The sequence below is a fragment of the Lacerta agilis genome, chromosome 15 (genome assembly GCF_009819535.1).
Source record: "Lacerta agilis isolate rLacAgi1 chromosome 15, rLacAgi1.pri, whole genome shotgun sequence".
Classification (NCBI taxonomy): Eukaryota; Metazoa; Chordata; class Lepidosauria; order Squamata; family Lacertidae; genus Lacerta; species Lacerta agilis.
Window position 1 is genome coordinate 40,678,463 of NC_046326.1, and position 20,210 is coordinate 40,698,672.

Here is a 20,210-nt window from a genome sequence, read left to right on the forward strand (position 1 = left end):
CTGCTGCTGTTGTTGTTTTTAAGCCTTTTAAGAGGGGATGGTGGAAAGCCTACCAACCCTTTTTAATGGGGGGCGGCGGATAGAGATAAATACAGAAGGCCTGTAAATTGGGAATGGGGAATTGGGGGAGGGGGTTCCGGCCCCCCTCAGGGGTCCCTCATCACGGCCTTCTTACATTGTGCCCCCCACACCTCGTTACCGGCCTGAAGGGCTTCCTAAACCTCTTTCCCACCCCCACGAAAATAAAAATCAAGGCAATAGACCCTAAAACGGGTGGAAATAAAGGGGTCAGGCTCTTTCTAGTCCTCGGCCACAGATATCTCCGGGTGGGGGTGAAAGGGATAAAGGGAGGGGAAGAGAGAGATCCTGTCTTCTCCTCAGGCCGCTGCCCGCCGCCCCACTCGCGCCTTCCGCCGCCGCCGGTAGTCCTCCTTGCCCCGCCGGCGTCCGGCTACGACTGCCGAAGCCTCCGCGCGGTGCAGCCGTTCTTATAGGACGCATCGCGCAGGCGCAAGGCTTCGTGTCTCCCTCCGCCGGGATTGAGAAGAGGGCGGAGGGGAAATCAGAGGAAGAGGAAAAAGAGTCCCAGCGCGCGCTCCCGGGAGGGAAGGAAAAAGGCGGGGATTGACGGCGACGTCTGTGAGGGAAAGCTGCGAGAGGGAGGGAAATAATGGCCTTGGGTGCCATTTTGTTTTTGGTCAAGATAAGCCTATATGGTACAAACACAAACTAAATAAAATTAATTAACATATGCATGCTCACCATACACATATACAGCCACAAGTTCTGTCTGGCCAGGCATTGAGTCGCCTTTCAAGCTAGGAGATCACACTTAGGGTTGGTTGCCAACTTTTCACACCAACCCACGTTCCTCTGCCCAACAGCAGGTTAAACCTGCACAAATGCACTCCGCTTAGAGGGTTTTGTTGCTGGTGATTAAGGGATATATAAATCTTGTCAGATAAAAGGTACGGTGGGTGTGATGTTCTAGCTTTTCTCTGTGCCCGTCTGTGTAAATTACAGCTGAGGCCTGTTTTGTTTCTATTACTAACTAGGCAATTCACCTCATTGTAGGACTGCCAAGTTTTTCACCACCATACACACACACACACACACACACACACACATATATATATATATACACACACACACACACACACATATATATACATATACATATATATACACATACACACACACATATACACACACACACACACACACACACATATATATATATATATATATATATATATATATATATATATATTTCTGATCAGTTGGCAATCCTAGACCAAGCATGTTGATCTTACCTCAACATGCTTGGCAAAAGGCAATGCAGCACTGCGTTGAACCAGGGTTCAAATTCCCACTCAGATAAGAAGCTAACTGGGCAACCTTGGGCCAGTCATTCTCAGCCTGGCCTACCTCACAGGGGTGTTGTGAGGATTACGTGGGCGGTTGAGGGGGGGGAGACATTCACTGCCCTGAGCTTTTGGAGGAGGTGGGATGTATGTGTGCAATTAAATATATAAATAAAGAAATAAAATAATTAACCAAGCTACTCCAGACCTCCAATGAAGGAGAGTCCACCACCTTCCGAGGTGGTCAATCCTCATTTCTTTGGAGGTTTTTAAACAGAGGTTGGGTGACCGTCTGTCAGGATTTCTTCAACTATGATCCCTCCATTGCAGGGGGTTAGACTAGATGAGCCTTGGGGTTCCCTTCTAACTCTGCTTCTTTATCTTTAACGGATTCTGTGAAATGTGCAAACACCCACACCTCCCCAATAAGGCATGACACTGACGGCATCACCCTACACCTGGAAGCAACATCCCAGCCGCTTTGGCACCAGTGCACACCCCACTTGGGAGCACATTTGAGGCATGCGGCCAGATCCCACGAGGTGACATGCGGAAGAAAGTTTGCTTCGGTGCGCAAATCTGCTAGCGAGACAGTACAGTTGGGAAGGGGAGCGCTAAAAGTCGGGTAGATTTCCCGTTCTTCTTCAAAAGGAGGATGCATTCAAAGCAAAGTTTCGGTGGGGAGGGAAGTAGAAAATTCAAACACACAAACCACAAATCCATTTTTCACAGGCCTGCCCTGAAAAGCGCATGACCTTCTAACGGTATCACATGCGCTCTGGCTGTGCGCTGGTGGCTTGAACTCCTCGTAAACAGGCCTTGGGAGTTGCTGAGCGTCAATCAAGTGCTTCCGTCCATCAAGGCAACGCAAACGGGTCACATGAAGCCCTACACCTTCCCCCCCACCCTTGCTCTAAGCGCTTGTATAAATTATTTCACACACACACACACACACGTCTCCTGCTTCTTTTCAGAATTTGTTCCATTCACTCCTCCACAAAGTCTCCACATCTTTTAAATTCACAGACAGTGCCGGATTTACGTATAAGCTAAACAAGCTGTAGCTTAGGGGGCCCCCTCTCTTGGCCCCCCAAAAAAATTAAAAGGGAAAAAAATCTGGATGTACATTTCCAAAATATAAGATTTTTTTTAAAGCAAATAAAATAAAACCTACATACAGCAACAGTGTTTTTGTGCTGTGTAATCTCCTATGGTGTAAGTAATGGGCCCCGCTTGCTAGACTGCTCCCTAAAATATCACTTTGATAAAATACATATTTTGTTATGTGCAAATGGCTTTAGATGCCTATTAGGTCCATAAATTACAATGTAGCATATATACAACATAAAAAAATGACAATTTATTGTTGACCAAGGACAGCTGGACATATAAAGGGCCCCATTACCTTCAGTAGTTTAGGGCCCCATCAAACCTAAATCCGGCCCTGTTCATAGAGTTGTGACTTTGCTTTCCTAGTGGCTGGTCCAAATGCAAATGGTAATCTGAAAAACTGTCTTATTCTTATGACTTATAATGTGCTTAAAGTTTTCTAGATGCAGAACAAATTTCTACACACACACACACACACACACAGTGTGCCTTTGTATCCAGCACCATATAATGGCGTGACTGTCTAATAAAAGGAAAAGGGGATGAGGAGGGGAGAGAAAAACCAGGAAATTATGCATGTGCTCTTCAGAAAATGACATAATATATTGTTTCATTTAATAACCATGATCACCTTTGCCAACTGACTGGGGGGGGGGGGAATGCCTAACCTGCTCTTGTGCTTTAAAGTGGATTGCAAGGAAAGCTGGCAACTGCTCTGTTGCACACACCTTGGAAAACTAGAAGGTTTGCAGACAGCAATTTTTTCCTTTTACAATGTTCAAGCAGGTTATATAAACATCACGAGACACACCTGGTGGAATCAATTCACTGGGGTCATTACCCCAGGACCTATTTGGAGCTTACCTGCCCGTCAGGTGACAAATTAATTCCACTCCACATGCACGCAATGTGATTCATCATCCATCACACTCGCACCGGCTCCCTGAAATACGAAGGAGAGTTCAGAGGACACCTGACCCAACCTTCTTGTGTATTATGGAGTGGACATTTTAAGTAACTTTCTGTATAGAGCTGACAGATGAAGAATCAGAAGCTATATCCACACCCCTTCCCCCTTTTCTCTCTTCTTTTTCCTTTTCCTATTTTTGGTTTGTGTTTCTATTTAGATCAGGGTGGATTTGATTTACATCAAACTGATTTAAATCACAATTTAAATCACTAGTCAGTGAGGCTCAGGGTGGATTTAAATTTTATAAAAAATCGGATTTAAATAAAAAAATCATTTTTTAAAATTTAAATCCACCCTGAGCCTTACTGACTAGTGATTTAATCTTGATTTAAATCAGTTTGATTTAAATCAAATCCACCCTGATTTAGATTAGTTTTGATCTTTGATAATAAAAAAGATACGGGATATATGAGATTAAGCTTTGCATATTTTATTTCAGACTTCAGTAAAACGGATGGAATAAAAAAAAAAATGCAAAATGTGAATCCCTGGGGAGAACATTGCACAAATGGGGAGCCACTGCAGAAAAGGCCTGCTCTCTCTGAATGTCTCGTGAAGGAGGCACATGAGCAAAGGCCTTGGAGGATGATCACAGGGGTCTGGGTTGGTTTATATTCTAATGGGAACACTTTATTGCATATTATAATTCTGGGTGTTTCTTTGCCTCATTGACTTTGAAGCCATGCTAGCCAGGGCTGATGGGAACCATCCTGCAAAACTCTTGCAGCAGCAAAGGGCAGATTAGGCGATCCTGATACAGAGAGCATCTAATGCCAGCTTTTTACGCCACGTAATTCTCCTCTGCCACTTTTCCTGTGCAATTTGGGGATTAAGCGCCTTGACCTCGCTGCTGGCTTCCTCACGAAACACAGCTGGCCTCCATGGTTGTTCCAGGATGAGGGCAGAGACATGAGTGAACCTAAAACACAGGGTTAGGCGCTGTGATAAAAGAGAGTATGAGGGACCAGTAGCATTTTTATTATTAACAGAGAACTCAGCACTGAGGCCTTTTTAAAAAAAAATTCAACCAGTCGGGTCTTTAGATTCAGATTTCCAGTTTGTCGTTCATTAAACGCCGTGGCCCAAATTGGCGCCCCCACCAATCGGCCACAAGGCCATTTCTAGAAAATTCCGGCCCTCAACCAATCATTTGACGTCGCCTGTTGACAAGAGGCTTCCCTAGGTCTAGACTGAAAACTGTGTATTTTACAAATCAATTCCCCCTCAAAATGTTTGTTAAAAATAGGTAATTTATTGGCCACATGCCCCTTTCTGCCTCCGGCCCTGCACACTATCCCAATGTGGCCCCCAGGTGGTGGAGCGGAGTTGAATCCGGCCCTCAGGCTTAAAGTGCTGCTTAAGAGCCTCGGAATAATTGTATCAAACCAAACCAGGACCCCCAAATAATCTTGAGGAGGCATCAGCTTTGGATGAGAAAGCCATGAGGGGAAGGTTTAACTTGCTTAATAGTCAGTGCTGTTCTGAGTGATGGAAGATCTCCTCAGGGGTCCATTGCAGCCTGCAGCTCTGTGCTGGAAGGAGACACATTTTTCTTAAACCAGAGCCTTTAACAAGACATGTTGGCAGGCAATTTAAGAACCAGAGAGAAAGCCATTCCCCGGGGATTCCCGAGGATGCCACTGTGCAGCTTGTCAAAACCACACCTGCCATTTATGTAGATAAATCAACTGAAGCTGCTGTTGATTAATTGATGGTGGCCTTCTCTCAACAGGGAGCTCCCTGCTCATTTTTTGGAGGCGAAGGACATTTTCGGTGAGAGGGGGCAGAAAAGAATCAAACCTCCGTCCTCCACAAAGGGATGAGCAGAGCAAGATACCGCAGAGAGACACCCTCAACAGGGAATTATTTCAGCAAGGAAATAAACCGGAAGCCCAAACAGAAATAGATATGTCCGGAGGGCAAGTAAACAAGAGCAGGAACAGATAAAAATTTTCCATTCTTTTTCGCATTAGGATGCTCTCTGCAAAGTCTGGCTCCGTGGCCATTTGCTGAAGTGTTTGTGGGTCTTCTTTCACTTACCAGAAAGATAACAAAATCTGGATATGATCAAACTCCCTCTCTCACGATATTCGGAGGTTTGAGGCGAGGCAACCAGAACTGCAAACAGTATTCCAAATGCAGTCGCACCACAGATTTGCACGAAGGCATTAAGATGCCGGCAGTTTTGATCCCTAGAAATGGATCCCTTGCGCCCCTAGATCACAAGCCGGAGAGAAAAGAAAGCTGCTCTTCCGCTGTTTGCGGGTTTCCAAAGAGGCATCTCGATTGGCTGCTCTGGGAACATGGATGTTGGTCGGAGCAGATGGCCTTTTCTTCTAATCCAACAGAATAATGCTTATCTCCTAAATTATCATATTATGGATTTAAAAGGCGATGGCCATTTTGCTTGGATGGCTTAACAAAAAATAATAATGGGGGGGATCATTAAGGCAATTTTTAAAATGATTTATTTATTATGTTTACAAAACACATTTTCCTCCCATGTGCTTAAGGTAACATGGCTTAACGCTCTCCCTGTTTTATCCTCACAACAACCCTGTGGGGTAGGTTAGGCCGAGAGAGATGGGGACTGGCCCAAGGTGACCCAGTGAGCTTCACGGCTGAGTGGTGGATTTGAACCCTGGTCTTGGCACTGTTACACCACATTGGCAGAGAAAAGCTATTTATTTAAAATATTTATAGGCTGCCTTCCTCCCTGGGCACAGGCCTCCTAGGCAGCTGAATGGAGAGAAATGATATTAGAAGAGAAAGGGGGAGGAAGAAAGTGGCACGCTTTCCCTGACCTCAAAGGGACTAGTCTCTTTGGTAAACAAATAAATCCAATGTCTTATGGAATGTTAACTTTCTCCCCTTGACCACTGTGACTCATGCACCGGTAAACATTTGAGGTGGTCCAACTCAGAGATCCACATAAAATAATGGACCTGGGTACCGTGAGTTCAATTTCAATGCGTCTGCCCCAAGTTAAACTTAATACAAACCATTATTTTTGTTTAGCTGCTAATGATGTTTTACTCATGGAATATTTTTTTTGCATTTGATTCTTATTTGTAATCGGTTTCTTTTTCGCACGTGAAGAGAATGTGTTGTTTTTCTGCGAATTATGCTACTTTAAACTGGGAACTTCGTTGTGCTTCCCGTTTTTCCATTTCTGACGTTTGACACTGGTGCTTTGAAAATTCACTCTGTTTGGCGTTTTAAGGTAAGCTGCAAACCGCTTAAAAGAGAGCTTCATCGATTTATTTATCATTTCTCTGGACCTCGGGGGTTCTATCAGTGCTCAAACCTCCTCTCTTGCTCCTCAATGGAAGCGTCTTGATTCCAGCCTTTTCCGGCACTCCGCACCCAGGTTTGCGATTAGGGAGAGAAATAGGGTTATCATCCCTTTCTCAGGCCATGGCGGGGTGGTGGTGGTGGGCTGATGCTGGCCTAATGCCACATTGTGAATCCATGGCTAAAATGGGGAGATTCGAACTCAGGACCTTCTGGATTGCTTCCGCTTCAACTTCTAGACTGCGCCAGCTCTCATTAGGGAAGACTGGCAGGGTGTGGGTGTGTGCAGATTTCAGACAACTGTGAGCAGCAGCAGCAACAACTTAGCAAGAGGCATCAACTAGCCCAGAAGCCGGCTGACAAGAGAGGAGAGGACTCCTTTATCTGGATCCAAAAAGAGAGAACAGTCTTGATTCAAGTAGCCCCCCTGAAAACGGCGGGCTGGCAGGCCGCAGCCTGCGCCAGGAGGGGAAACCGCCAGGCTCCATTTGTGACAGTCCTTTCCTCACAGCTATCGTCTCCATCTGTTTAAAGAAGAAGGAAAACATCGAAAATATCTGTATTTTCCCTTTCCTCAAAGGCAGGTGCTGAAGGGGAGCCTCTGGCTGTTGCTGAACTACAATTCAGATCAGCCCCCAGGAAGTATGGCCAGTGGGTCAAAGATGATGGGAGTTGTAGTGCAGCAAGATCTGTGGGGTCCCCCACAGGGTGATGATACCCACTTTTCTCCTCCCAAAAATCTTGCGAGGTAGGTCAGGCCGAACAACAACTCGCCCAAGCACACCCAGTGAGATCCGTGGCTGATTAGGCCTGACTTTCATTCGCTAGGCTACACAGCCAACAGAACTGAAAATGTGGAACTGTAGGCCCCTTTGGGGGCAGAGACCTGCCCTTTATATTCTTCTCCCCTTAATTTTAGTTACGCTTTAAATCAGGGATAACCAAGGCGTATGTCAAAGACTCCCAACACCCACTGGGCAACCACTGGCTGGGGATGATGGGAGTTGTAGTCCAAAAGGACTTGGACGGTGCCACATTGGCCCCCCTTGTTCTAAATAGCCAGGTACACTACCTCACTTTTCTCTCTCACACACAGGCAGTGACACCACAAGTGCGATGAAAAGGGGAGAGAGGCATCCAGGTCACGTTCCTTTTCTGAAGATAATGGAGTGACCCACCTTACAGGCAAAAACCCCTGCCTTGATATCTCAAGGAACTCGCAAACAGCCGGGGGGGGGAGGGAACTTACATCCTCAGACATTTGTCCTTCCCACCGCTCGCTACCCGTTGTCCGTCGGGACTCCAGTCCACGGCAAATACCTGGGAAGGGAACAAGAAGAGGGTCAGTCCACAGCCGCTCCGAGGGGCTTGGAGATGCTTTTCTCGAATGTGCCTCGGTGGGCTTTGCCAAAGAAACAGCAAAGCGAGAAGAAAAGAGCGAGCAAGATTTCACCACTACGGCCCGCGCAAGCTCCCAGCCATCTTGAGGACTAGCAACTTCATTTTCCATTTTTGTGCGCGGAAAAGGTAGTGCACGCTCAGGTTCTCAGCGGGCTGAGTTCAGGAAACGACAACGGGTTATGTGGGGTGGGCATAATCATGCGCCAAGCGCCACCATTGGTGATGGGGCTCATTCAGCCTGCCCTCCACCAGAACCATGGCAGCCAGGCTTTGGGTGGCACAAAGAGTCAGGATATAGAAGCATTTAACAGATAAGGGAGCAAGGATTGAAACAGGCCCTCTTCTGAGCCTAGGGCTTGCCGATCAGAAGGTTGGCGGTTCAAATACCCGAGACGGGGTGAGCTCCTGTTGCTCGGTTCCCTGCTCCTGCCAACCTAGCAGTTCGAAAGCACGTCAAAGTGCAAGTAGATAAATAGGTACCGCTCCGGCGGGAAGATAAACGGCGTTTCCATGTGCTGCTCTGGTTTCGCCAGAAGCGGCTCAGTCATGCTGGCCACATGACCCGGAAAAACTGTCTGCGGACAAACGCCGGCTCCCTCAGCCAGTAAAGCGAGATGAGCGCCGCAACCCCAGAGTCGTCTGCAACTGGACTTAACCGTCAGGGGTCCTTTACCTTTACCTTTAAACAAAGTTCTCCTCTCCTGGCGCCTTTAGAAGAGCTTAAAATCAGGAACTGCCTGATGTCATTTGGCATGTCCGGGTGCAGGTCAAGTGATGATGGATCTGGCTGAAAGGGGTTTTGGCTCCAGTTCCCTACCTCTGATCCACAAACCACCAACGGGCCAATTTTGGGGTCAGGGTCCTCAATCTGCTGCCCTGTCCTCTCCCACCGAAGCAGCCACGAGGGAAAACCTCACCGCTGACTAGGGCCTTACCTCGTCCGCATGGCCAGGAAGGTCGACAGCCAGTTTCTGTGTCTTGACGTCCCAGACCTTGAGCGTGCTGTCGCTGCTCCCGCTGACCAGCAGGCGGCTGTCGGCCGACCAAGCGATCTGGTACACCGCCGATACGTGCCCCCGCAGGGAGGTGAGGTACCTAGCGTGGGGAATGTGTGTGTTAAGACTGTGACGCAAATGTGGTTCATCCCCCTTCCCAGAATCAGCCTACGAAGAGCCTCCGATTTTCACCTTCCCTGCTGGAACACCCTCATGAGGACTTGGAACTTGTTTTACGAAGACGAACTGGAAAACTGAAAGCAATCGTAAATCCCAAGGCACAGCTGAGGCCTAAGACCAAGCGTGTGTGCACTTTTAATTAAAATATAGCCCTTTTTAATCAGGGAGTATTTCCATACATTCACCATTATTTTCGTAGCTATTCCTTTAAAAAGTGTAAACCGGCTTAAGATAAAGGGAAACGGTATAATTATTACGGACTTACTTGCCCGTTTTGCCGTCCCACAGCTTGACGGACTTGTCAAAGGACGCACTGGCAATGATCCGCGTGTCGGGAGAGAAAAGGACTTGGTTGATCAACGCCTGGTGGCCGGTCATTCTCCCCAGAGGCTTTTTGTCCTCTGCAGGCACCCAGAGGAACAGCGTGAAGTCATCTGACCCGGAGACGAGCCTTTCGAGCCCCTGGCCCTGTGGGCAGAGAAAGCAGCACCCTCTTTCAGTGAGAAGAATGGGATTCTGGGACATCGCCTCATTCTGGGGCCGAACCCCCTCCCAAGATGCACCAGATTCCTTGCTAATCAACTATACCCAAGGGGGCCCAATGAAATTAATAGGCACAAGTTAGTCACGGCTGATTCTTTTCAATTGGGACACAACTCAACAAGCTTCAACTTGGGAACTCATTGGCGCAAGATGCAGCCAGCTGCCCAAGACAGAGGCATCATCGCTCTATATTTAAAGCACAACTTTAAACCGTCATAGCTTCACCCATAGAAACTGGGGAACTATAGTTTGTTGACTGTTAAAGGTAAAGGTAAAGGGATCCCTAACCATTAGGTCCAGTCGCAGATGACTCTGGGGTTGTGGCACTCATCTCTTGCTTTATTGGCTGAGGGAGCCGGCATACAGCTTCCGGGTCATGTGGCCAGCATGACTAAGCCGCTTCTGGCGAACCAGAGCAGCGCACAGAAACGTCGTTTACCTTCCCGCTGGAGCAGTACCTATTTATCTACTTGCACTCTGACCTGCTTTCAAACTGCTAGGTTGGCAGGAGCAGGGACAAAGCAACGGGAGCTCACCCCGTCGCGGGGATTCGAACCACCAACCTTCTGATCAACAAACCCTAGGATCTGTGGTTTAACCCACAGCGCCACCCGCGTCCTGAGGGTGCTGTTAGGAGAGCCCTATTCTCCTCTGCGGAGCTACAGTTCCCGGAGTGATTTAACAACCAAACCCTTTGCCGAGAGCTCTGGGAGCTGCAGTCGAGTGGCTATTTTGTGGCCAGGGCAGGCAGGAGGGCAGACTTACCCTGACTTGGTTGTACCTCTGCTGTGCTTTCTGCTTTATCTCTGCCACTGTAGGAGGAAGGAAACGCAGGTTAGGAACTACCCGCAGCCAGAGGAACTTGCTTGGTCAGAAGGCTGAGCTCCCAAGGACGCTCAAAATTCTGCATTTCATGCTGCTAAAGTTGTAGCAACAGCTTCATTTCTCCCAGCGAGAGAGAAAGAGTAAGAATTCCCCCGGGAGGTTGTGGACTCTCCTTCTTTGGAGGGTTTATAAGCAGAGGTCGTATGGCCATCTGTCACGGATGCTTTAGCTGAGATTCCTGCATTGCGGGGAGGTTGGTCCCTTCCGACTGTAGGATTCTATGATTCCCTGCCCTGAACAAAATCAAAAGGAGAGGCGGGAGCCTGGTGCCACCCAAGGGCGCAGTGTGATCTTACGGGATCCGCTGACGTCCTGGGGGTTGACAGAGGCCTCGGCCGGCTCAAAAGCCCCAGTGCGGAGAACATAGTCTGTGCTGAGAGCCATGGTGTTCACCCAGTGCGCGTGACCCTGAAGTGTGCGGCAGAGGACTCCCTGGAAAGCGGAACAGAAAAAAGGGCAAATCAGCCCCTGACTCGCAGCTCTAGGCCTGGCGGTGTCTCTCGGCCTCCCCCCTGTGTGAACTGAGCTGGCCTGAGTCCTCAGAAGCCGGCTGCAGCGCAGAGCTAGGATTGCGGGCAGAACGGAGCAAGAGAGCAACTCTCCCCACTTGTAATAATAATAATAATAATAAAATAATAATAATAATAATAATTTATTTATACCCCGCCCTTCCCAGCCAAAAACCGGGCTCAGGGCGGCTAACACTAATTAAAATCACAGCAAAAACATAAAACACAATCAAATTAAAATAACAGATTAAAATACAAATTTAAAAATTCAGTATTAAAACTGCAGTCTCATTTTCACATAACCCACCAATAAAAGAATGAAGCATAAACATCAAACAGAAACCAACCCAAAGGCCAGGTGGAACAGCTCCGTCTTGCAGGCCCTGCGGAAAGATGCCAAATCCCACAGGGCCCTGGTCTCTTGTGATAGATTGTTCCACCAAGTCGGGGCCAATACTGAGAAGGCCCTGGCCCTAGTTGAGGCCAACCTAGCATCTTTGTTGCTCGGGACCCCCAAAAGATTATTATTTGAGGACCTTAAGGTCCTACCTGGGACATACCAGGAGAGGCGGTCCCTTAGGTACGAGGGTCCTAAGCCGCAAAGGGCTTTAAAGGTCAAAACCAGCACCTTAAACCTGACCCTGTACTCCACCGGGAGCCAGTGCAGCTGGTAAAGCACTGGATGAATGTGGTCCCGTGGCAAAGACCCGGTAAGGAGCCTCGCCGCGGCATTCTGCACCCGCTGGAGTTTCTGGGTCAGCTTTAGGGGCAGCCCCGCGTAGAGCGAGTTACAATAGTCAAGTCTGGAGGTGACCGTCGCATGGATCACTGTGGCCGGATCAGGGCGAGAGAGGTAGGGGGGCAACTGCTTAACATGGCGGATGGAAAAATGCCACCTTTGCTGTGGCTGCAACCTGTAATCCCCAGGATGTGGTATTTGCAGGCATCCAGCCTCCAACGGTATGGAAACCAAGCCTTATGAGGAACGGTTGAAAGAGCTGGGTATGTTTAGCTTGGAAAAGACTGAGAGGATATATGAGAGCCATCTTCAAATATCTCTAGGGCTGTCCCATGGAAGATGGAGCAAACTTGTTTCCTGCTGCTCTGAAGGGGAGGACCCAAACCAATGTTGCAAGAAAGCAAATTCCTACTCAACATCTGGAAGACCTTTCTGATGGTAACAGCTGTTCGACAGTGGAAAGGTCTCCTTTGGGAGGGCTCTCCTTCAATGGAAGCTTTTAAGCAGAGGCTGGATGGTCCTCTGTCTTGAAAGCTTTAGTGGAGATTCCTGCATTGCAGGGGGTTGGACTAAATGACCCTCGGGGTCCCTTCCAACTCTACGATTCCATTCTGTGACAGCGGAGGGAGAACAAAGCCTGATCCTCCACGAAACAACAGATCTTGAAAGCCTCGGGTTCAAAAACTGCCCAGTTGCTGTGGTAGGTGACATCATGGATCTCGCCCTGAAAGGAAGTCCCCAACCCGCTCTCTCCTGCGGCCCACCAGATGTCCCAATGGGAAGATCTCAAGCAGGAGCCAAGGACAACGGCTGCTCTCCCCTCACTTGTGTTCCCCATCAACTGGCATCCAAAGGCATGGAGGGAGAAGCACAGCCAGCATGGCTTGTAGCCACTGCTAGACTTATCCTTCCATGAATTTGTCTCATTCTCTCTTAAAGCCGCCCAAAGCGATGGACGTCGCTACACCTTTCTCCGCCCACCACCTTCCCAGACTTACATCCAGGGGCCTCCAGACCTTGATGGTCCGATCCTGAGACGAGGAGTACAGCAAGTTGTCCCCACCCCACTTGACGCAGGTGACCGACTGCGTGTGGCCCGTCAGGATCTTGTCGCACCAGCCGGCGACCGTGTCCCAGATGCGGACGCTGCCGTCTTTGGAGGAGCTGGCCAGGTAGCGGCATTCTGGGTTCCTGCAGGGGGCAAAACCAGGAAACCGTAAGCTAAGGCTTTGGAACTCCCTGCCTATTGATATCAGTCAGGCGTCCTCATGATATACTAGTTTCCCTGCCTGCTAAAGACTTTATTGTTTAGACCATCCTACCCAGATGTTTAGAAAGTTGACGCGAGTTTTAAACTGTTTTAAGGGTTAGAACAGGCTTCCTCAACCTTGGCCCTCCAGATGTTTTGAGACTACAATTCCCATCATTCCCGACCACTGGTCCTGCTAGCTAGGGATCATGGGAGTTGTAGGCCAAAAGCATCTGGAGGGCCGAGGCTGAGGAAGCCTGGGTTAGAACCTTGCATTCTTTTTTTAAAAAAAGGAAAAACAGAGATTTGACAGCCAGTACAGCAATCCAGGCTTGTCTCCTGTATTTGTGCTGATTCAAGGCATGCTCAACTCTAGGGAGAGAGGTCAGGTTGTGGGATGGCGACTAGCTTAAGGTCACTTCACAGCTGAATGGGAGATTCGAACTCAGGTCTTCCCAGCCCTTGCCTGACATACTAACCATTACAACATGCTGATGGATGAATGGGTTGAAATAGTTCTGCAATCCAAAGTAACTCAAATGATTAGAAGGGTTTTTTTTTTGGGGGGGGGGGGAGAGGTGTGTGTCCAGAATGGGGAGACTTACAAATGCAGAGGCTCCCAGCAGAGAGAAGTAATCCATTTGGTGTGCCCCACGAGGATCCGTCCGATCTGGTTCCCCGTCTCGGGATCCCAGAGAAATATCTGCAGGAAAGGATAAAATCAGAAATACGGCTGTGGCCCAGACGGACTGAGAGATATTGCTGGCATTCAGAGGTATACTGTCTCCGACAGGGGAGGGAAAACATCACCGTCATGGCTAGCAGTCAGTGATCGCCAAAGTGGCAAGAGCCACGTCCAAGGAATCAAGGTTTGCAGAAATACAACACCCTCCCCCCAAGAAAAGCTTTATGGGGCGGAAAGAGTAAGGGGGAGGAAAACCTAAAATAGCCCAGTGAGGACTGAACATGCTCGCTAGCCACGAACACAACTTGTCCATTGGCAGGAAAAAGCAGAGAAACAAAATATGGGGGAAATGGAATGGAGTATCCCCAAAACGGGTATGGCTGGCATCCTGAACAGGAGTGCTTGACACTGCAACAGTTAGTTGGAAACCCTGCTTAACTATGAGGCTGGTCCTTGTCTGTGATGGGGGAAGAGAATACTGGAAGGGGCGATGTGGAATGGAGTATCCCAAAAAAGGGTATGGCTGGCATCCTGAACAGGAGCTCCTGACACTGCAGCACTTTGTTGAAAGCTCTGCTGGTCCTTATCTGAGACGCTGGTCCTTGTCTGTGGACGGGGAGAGAATACTGGAAAGGGCAATGTGGAATGGAGCACCCCCAAAATGGGCATCCTGAACAGAAGTACTCAACACCGCACTATTTCGTTGCAGGTCCCACTTGTACTTATTGGTGAGGACAGCCCTTGTCTGTTGAAAGGGACAGAAGGGAGGGAGAAAACGGAATGGAGGAACCTGTGAAAGGGAATGGCCGGCACGCTGAACAAAAGCAACATTTTTTGCTGCGGGTCCCTGCTTGTCCTCGGCTCAGAGAAAGAAAGACCCAGCCGAGGATGCATTCAGAAGGAGTATCAAGACCCAAAGGTGAGGGACACCCTGTACCTGGCAGTTTTTGCACCCGGACGCCAGTTTCCTGCCATCAGGAGACCAGGCTATGCTGAGCACCCAGTGACGGTGACCTGGTGAAAAACACACACATACACACAAACGACAAAGGGAGTTGTTGGTCAGAAGAACAAGCACCAGAACTTTGGAAACTGCTTTTTACGGAGTTGTTGGTCCACCCGAGTTCAGAATTTTCTATAAATGACCAGAAGCAGCTCTCCACAGTCCTAGCCCCACCTGGATTAAACCTGGGAACTTCTGCCTGGAAAGCAGACTGTCTGCCACTCAGCTACAGTTCTTCCTCTAAAAGTAAAACAAGGTTCCAGTCCTCATGGTTCCAGATTAAGAGCCAACGCAGGAAGAGGACTTATGAAGTCGCACCTCGGCTCCCGAACGCCTTGGGAGTAGAACGTTTCGGCTCCTGAACGATTGAAAACCAGAAGTGAGTGTTCCGGTTTTTGAACGTTCTTCCGGAAGCCGAACGCCTGATGGGGCTTCCGCAGCTTCCGATTGGCTGCAGGAGCTTCCAGGAAGCCAATCAGAAGCCACGCTTTGGATGTCAAACATTTTGGAAGTCGAACGGACTTCTGGAACGGATTCTGTTCAACTTCAGAGGTGCGACTGTACGGTGTTCAGACCGTTGGGTCCTTTCAGCTCAGAATTCCCAATTTTAAAATTTCATTTTATTTCCCAGCATGTATCCATGGCTTGATTTAAATGAAACCACTAAGGAGTTTGCTACATTATTAATATCATCATCATTATAATATTTATATAATACCGCCCTATACTCGTAGGTCTCAGGACAGTTCACAACATAAAGTTACAATATAAAATGTACAAATGACATGATAAAAACAATTAAGGCTGTTAACAATACTAATATATACAAACTACCGTATTTTTCGCTCCATAAGAGGCACTTTTTTCCTCCTAAAAAGTAAGGGGAAATATCTGTGCGTCTTATGGAGCGAGTGGTGGTCCCTGGAGCTGAATTGCCCAGGGGCCAAAAGAGGATCATGCTTTTTATTTTACAAAGAGAAAGGGGGGTGTTGAAAGGACCCCGCTCAGCAGCTGATTGGCAAGAGATCGGGAGAGAGATAAGAGTCCCGGCTCCCTTTCAGCCCCGCCCTCCTTTGTTGAATGTGCTGCAGAGGGAGGTTGGTTGTTTCCCCAGCAACATGGGACTGGCTGATTAGATTATCTGTCTGGAAACTGTAGAAAAGGCTCTCTTTCCTTTAGAAGCTGCAGAAATGTGAGTTGAACCCCATAAAAACGGGGCTTTTCCTCTTTGCTTTTCCCCCTTTGCAAAAGGAGCTTTGCTTTTTCCCCTTTGCAAAAAAGCTGCAAAACTTTTAGCTGATCCTCAAAAAAAAAACCAGGGCTTTTAGAAGAGGAAAACTAGAAAATATATATATTTTTCTTGTTTCCTCCTCTAAAAACGAGGTGCGCCCTATGTTCCGGTGCGCCCTATGGAGCGAAAAATACGGTAATAAAAAATACACTCCCCAACAAAAGCCCAGATTGCTGGAAGACATTTTCCCACAGCCTCACTGAGACTCACCCTTGGCCGTGAAGTGTGGGGTCTCTGTGTTGAGGTCCCAGAAGCGTACGGTTGTGTCCCCGGAGCCACTGGCTAGGTACCTTGAAAAGGACAGGGGGGGGGGGGACAGCTGGGTGCATGCAGATTCTCCAGGGCAGATTCTGGGATTGTGTAGCAGGCACAATCCCATCCTCTAAATCAGGGTTTCCTGCAGTTGCGTCTCCAGCCGTTTTTGGACCCAAATCCCCACCATCCCTGGCCACTGGCCCTGCTAGCTAGGGATGATGGGAGTTGTAGTCCCAAAAAAACCGAAGGCGCAAGTTTGGGGGACCCTGCTCATTGGCAAACAAAACGACAGTCAAACTTGAAAGCCTCGTTATCACCTCACTCAAATGCAAGGAGGTTCCCTGCATCCCTGGGAGGCAAACAAGCAAAGGCACGTCAAGGAGGCTCCAGCCAACCATTTAGTCATCCCTGTAACCAGGGTAGATTTGATTTAAATCAAATCGATTTAAATCACGATTTAGATCACTAGTCAGTAAGACTTGATTTAAATCATTCTTTTTACAGTAAGACTCATTCTTGCTGGTATTCTTGCTCATTCTTAATATTTACAACCAGAGGGAGGTTTCATTTTTAGAATAATAAATTTTCAGAGTAGTTTTTACAGTTATATCAGAAATTACTGATTTGGTTATACAATTAGAAGTACACAGACACATAACTCTGAAATTATTGTGAGGTTTAATAAGTTAACTGTTTATATTGGGGCAACTTTTCTGCTGTACTTTATTGGAAGGAGAAAAATAATCATTTCCTTAATAATAATTTAAATAATGTATTTCACTTAAGCAATAACATAGCACATTAGTCAACTTAGACTGAGTTTTAGCACACAGGAAAAACTTAAAACAAATCCTCATTTCCTGATGAATAGCCTTTGGACTGTAATGTAACTTAAATAGAAAACTATATTTAGAAAGATTTTTCCTCCAAAAGCATTTTATTTTAAAAATCCGATTTAAATATTTTTTTAAAATCCAATTTAAATAAAAAAATCTGATTTTTATCCACCCTGCCTGGAATGCTTTGCCCATTGCTTTTCTGTACTTCTCCCCGACTCAGACCCCGGCTGGACCCTTGGACTTACTTCCCAGTGGGACTGAAGGCGACCGAGATGACGGCCTCGCTGTGCCCCTCCAAAGAACTGGTGCAGCGGGTGACGGCGCGGACCTTGAACACGGCCTGCGGCTGGTAGACGATCTCCACCACCTTCTCCGTCTCCAGGGCCTGCCCTGCCAACGTCTGCTGCAGGGAGGCCACGATCTCGGAGTCCCGCACGTAGAAAGCCAGCGGCAGCGGCTCCTCCTTCGATGGGAGAGAGTCTTGGTTTCAGCTTCAGGCACTGAATGTTAGGTGAACTGCTTTGGCAACAGCGAATCGCCGTTTTTAAAAAGGGAATTTAACATTCCTTGCTTGACTTGGCTACCTGCTCGAAGGCAAAAGATCCTCTGGAACTGGAAATGTAGCACTCAAGGCAAAGGGAGAACTGGGCGCTTCATGCGAAGCAGACTCTCTAGCTCTGAGCCACAGCCCTCCCCATAAAATTAAAGCAAGATTCTAGTCCTCATGGTTCTGAATAAAGGGCCGATTTGATTAGGGCAGTAGTAAGCTGGCAGCAGCTCTCCAGGGTTCCACAGGTGATCGTTCTCAGCCCTAGCTGGAGATGCCACTGGGGATTAAACCCAGGACATTCCACGTTTGGGAGTTTGGCCGTGTTTGGAAGGAAGAGACAACCCCGACCAGAGAAGAATGGCAAATCAAGTCGATGGACTATGCCAAAATGGCAAAATTAACTGGACAGCCCAGGAATCAAGAAGACAAGAATTTTTTTAAAAGAATGGGAAATGTTTATAATATATACCGGTATATACAAAATCATTGTAAACAGGCCAAAACCTTAGCAGGATTTTAAACACACTTGTAATATAACAGAAAGTATAGATAATTTAAGAAGATGGAATACTGGAGAAGTACTGATATGCAGTTGAAAATAGAATTAAAAGGACCCATGGAAGGGACGGGGGGGGGGGAAGTCAGGATATTCAGAGTAATCTCAATATTTGGATTTTGTACTGTTTTATGTTGTATGTTTATATTTTTGAAAAGCAAATAAAAAAGATTACAAAAAGCGGCAGAGTCTGTGGTTCCGAGCTCTCGAAATTTTAAATTAGTTTTAAATTTAACGTTGTGCTAATTGGTTTGAAGTCATCTTATCAATATTTTACAGAGTGGAGACTAGAGGACAGAAGTCTGGATTTCTATCTGTTCTGGAGATCTATTTTAATGAATTTATCCTTGCCTGCAAAGGGAGTACTGTATTTCAGACCGGGTGACTAGGCATTTCATAAACCCAGAAGAGCTGCATTTGTCTGTGGAGTAAAGAGACTGGGTGGCATTCAAAAAGCAGGTAACTTGTGTCACTTGCAACCTTGAGAAGCCAGCCACCTCTCCACCAACCCTGAAACTCTCCTCTCTGCTCTGGCTTCTGGCAGGGGAAGCCAGTTCCCCTTAACCTTAGCTCTACCCCGGGAGGCAACCCCGACACCAGTACCTTCTCCAGGAGGGCGTTGCAGACGAGCTGAAGCTTCTCTGGCGTGATGTTGATGGGCACATCAAAGGGAGAGCCCAAGGCCTCACCGGCCTCATCTTTGAACTGGATAAGGAGTCGCTCCACGTCCGTCATTTTATTTTTTTGGTTAAGGTTTGCACCTCGACCTGTGAATAAAAACACAAGACAATCACATGGGCGAACACAACCCTTCGCCTCTGCGGGGAGGTGGGGCCGATTTGGATGGTCTGCCCCCCCACCACTTAATGGATCCAAATGGTTTCCAGGGAGTGGTAGGGGATATTTTATCCCACGTTGATGGCCTTTCTGCCGATTCCCTGGTGGCCCCACTGGAGTGCGGAATTAACCAGGGCTATTGGCACCGAAGCGCCCTCTCCAATTGCATGGAACACCCTCCCTTCCGATGTCAAGGAAGTAAACAACTATCTGACTTTTAGAAGGCATCTGGAGGCAGCCCTATATCGGGAAGTTTTTAATGTTTGATGTTTTAGTATGTTCTGATATATGCTGTGAGACACCCAGGGTGGCTGGGGAAACACAGCCAGATGGGCGGGGTATAAATATAATGATAATGATAATGATAATGATAATAATAATGGATCTAGGTCTCCCTTTTCCCCCTAGATCAGTTTCTGGTGCCTTCTTAAACCAGGAGCAAAACTTCCTTCTCTCTCACGCACATACTCCTAAACCTCCCCACGTTTCTCCCTTTAAACCCCTGGTTCAAAACTCTGCTTCCCACCCCCCAAAGCCCTCTTCCCTCTTCCTCCCTTCGGTCAAAAATCCTTTGCAGCCGCTGCAAACAGAAAAACGGGTCCGATCACCTGCCGATCCACTTTGAGGAATCTGGAGTCCCCCAGCAGACTTTTCCTTCTTGCTAGCAAGCAAGCCAGCTGCACCCACGTGGAGAGGAAATTTACAACGTCATCTCCCTGCGCCTAGAAGTCGCACTGGGGGTGGGGGAGTGGGCGACTCTACCGCCACCTGCTGGGGAAAGTGGGGAACAGCACCAGATCAGTGGCTTGAATATACAGTACAGTACAGTACAGTACAGTACAGTACTGTATATGATGTTCCAGTTACAGGTAGGTAGCCATGTTGGTCTGCCATAGTCAAAACAAAATAAAATAAAAAAATCCTTCCAGTAGCACTTTAGAGACCAACTAAGTTT

At 47.7% G+C, this 20,210-nt stretch overlaps 1 protein-coding gene across 1 annotated transcript; it reads right to left on the bottom strand.

Annotated features, from left to right (window-relative positions):
* Positions 1 to 6,683: 6,683 nt before the first annotated feature.
* NLE1 (notchless homolog 1) lies at positions 6,684 to 19,949 on the bottom strand. The gene is made up of 13 exons (XM_033172191.1): positions 19,864 to 19,949; positions 19,022 to 19,185; positions 17,558 to 17,775; positions 16,429 to 16,508; positions 14,862 to 14,938; positions 13,845 to 13,942; positions 12,989 to 13,181; positions 11,039 to 11,174; positions 10,623 to 10,669; positions 9,580 to 9,782; positions 9,075 to 9,234; positions 7,988 to 8,058; positions 6,684 to 7,262 (listed from the first exon to the last, which is right to left on the bottom strand). Exons 2-13 carry the CDS (start codon positions 19,151 to 19,153, stop codon positions 7,250 to 7,252), a joined length of 1,428 nt encoding a protein of 475 aa, XP_033028082.1. The 5' UTR covers positions 19,154 to 19,185; positions 19,864 to 19,949; the 3' UTR covers positions 6,684 to 7,249.
* Between the last annotated feature and the right edge of the window lie 261 nt (positions 19,950 to 20,210).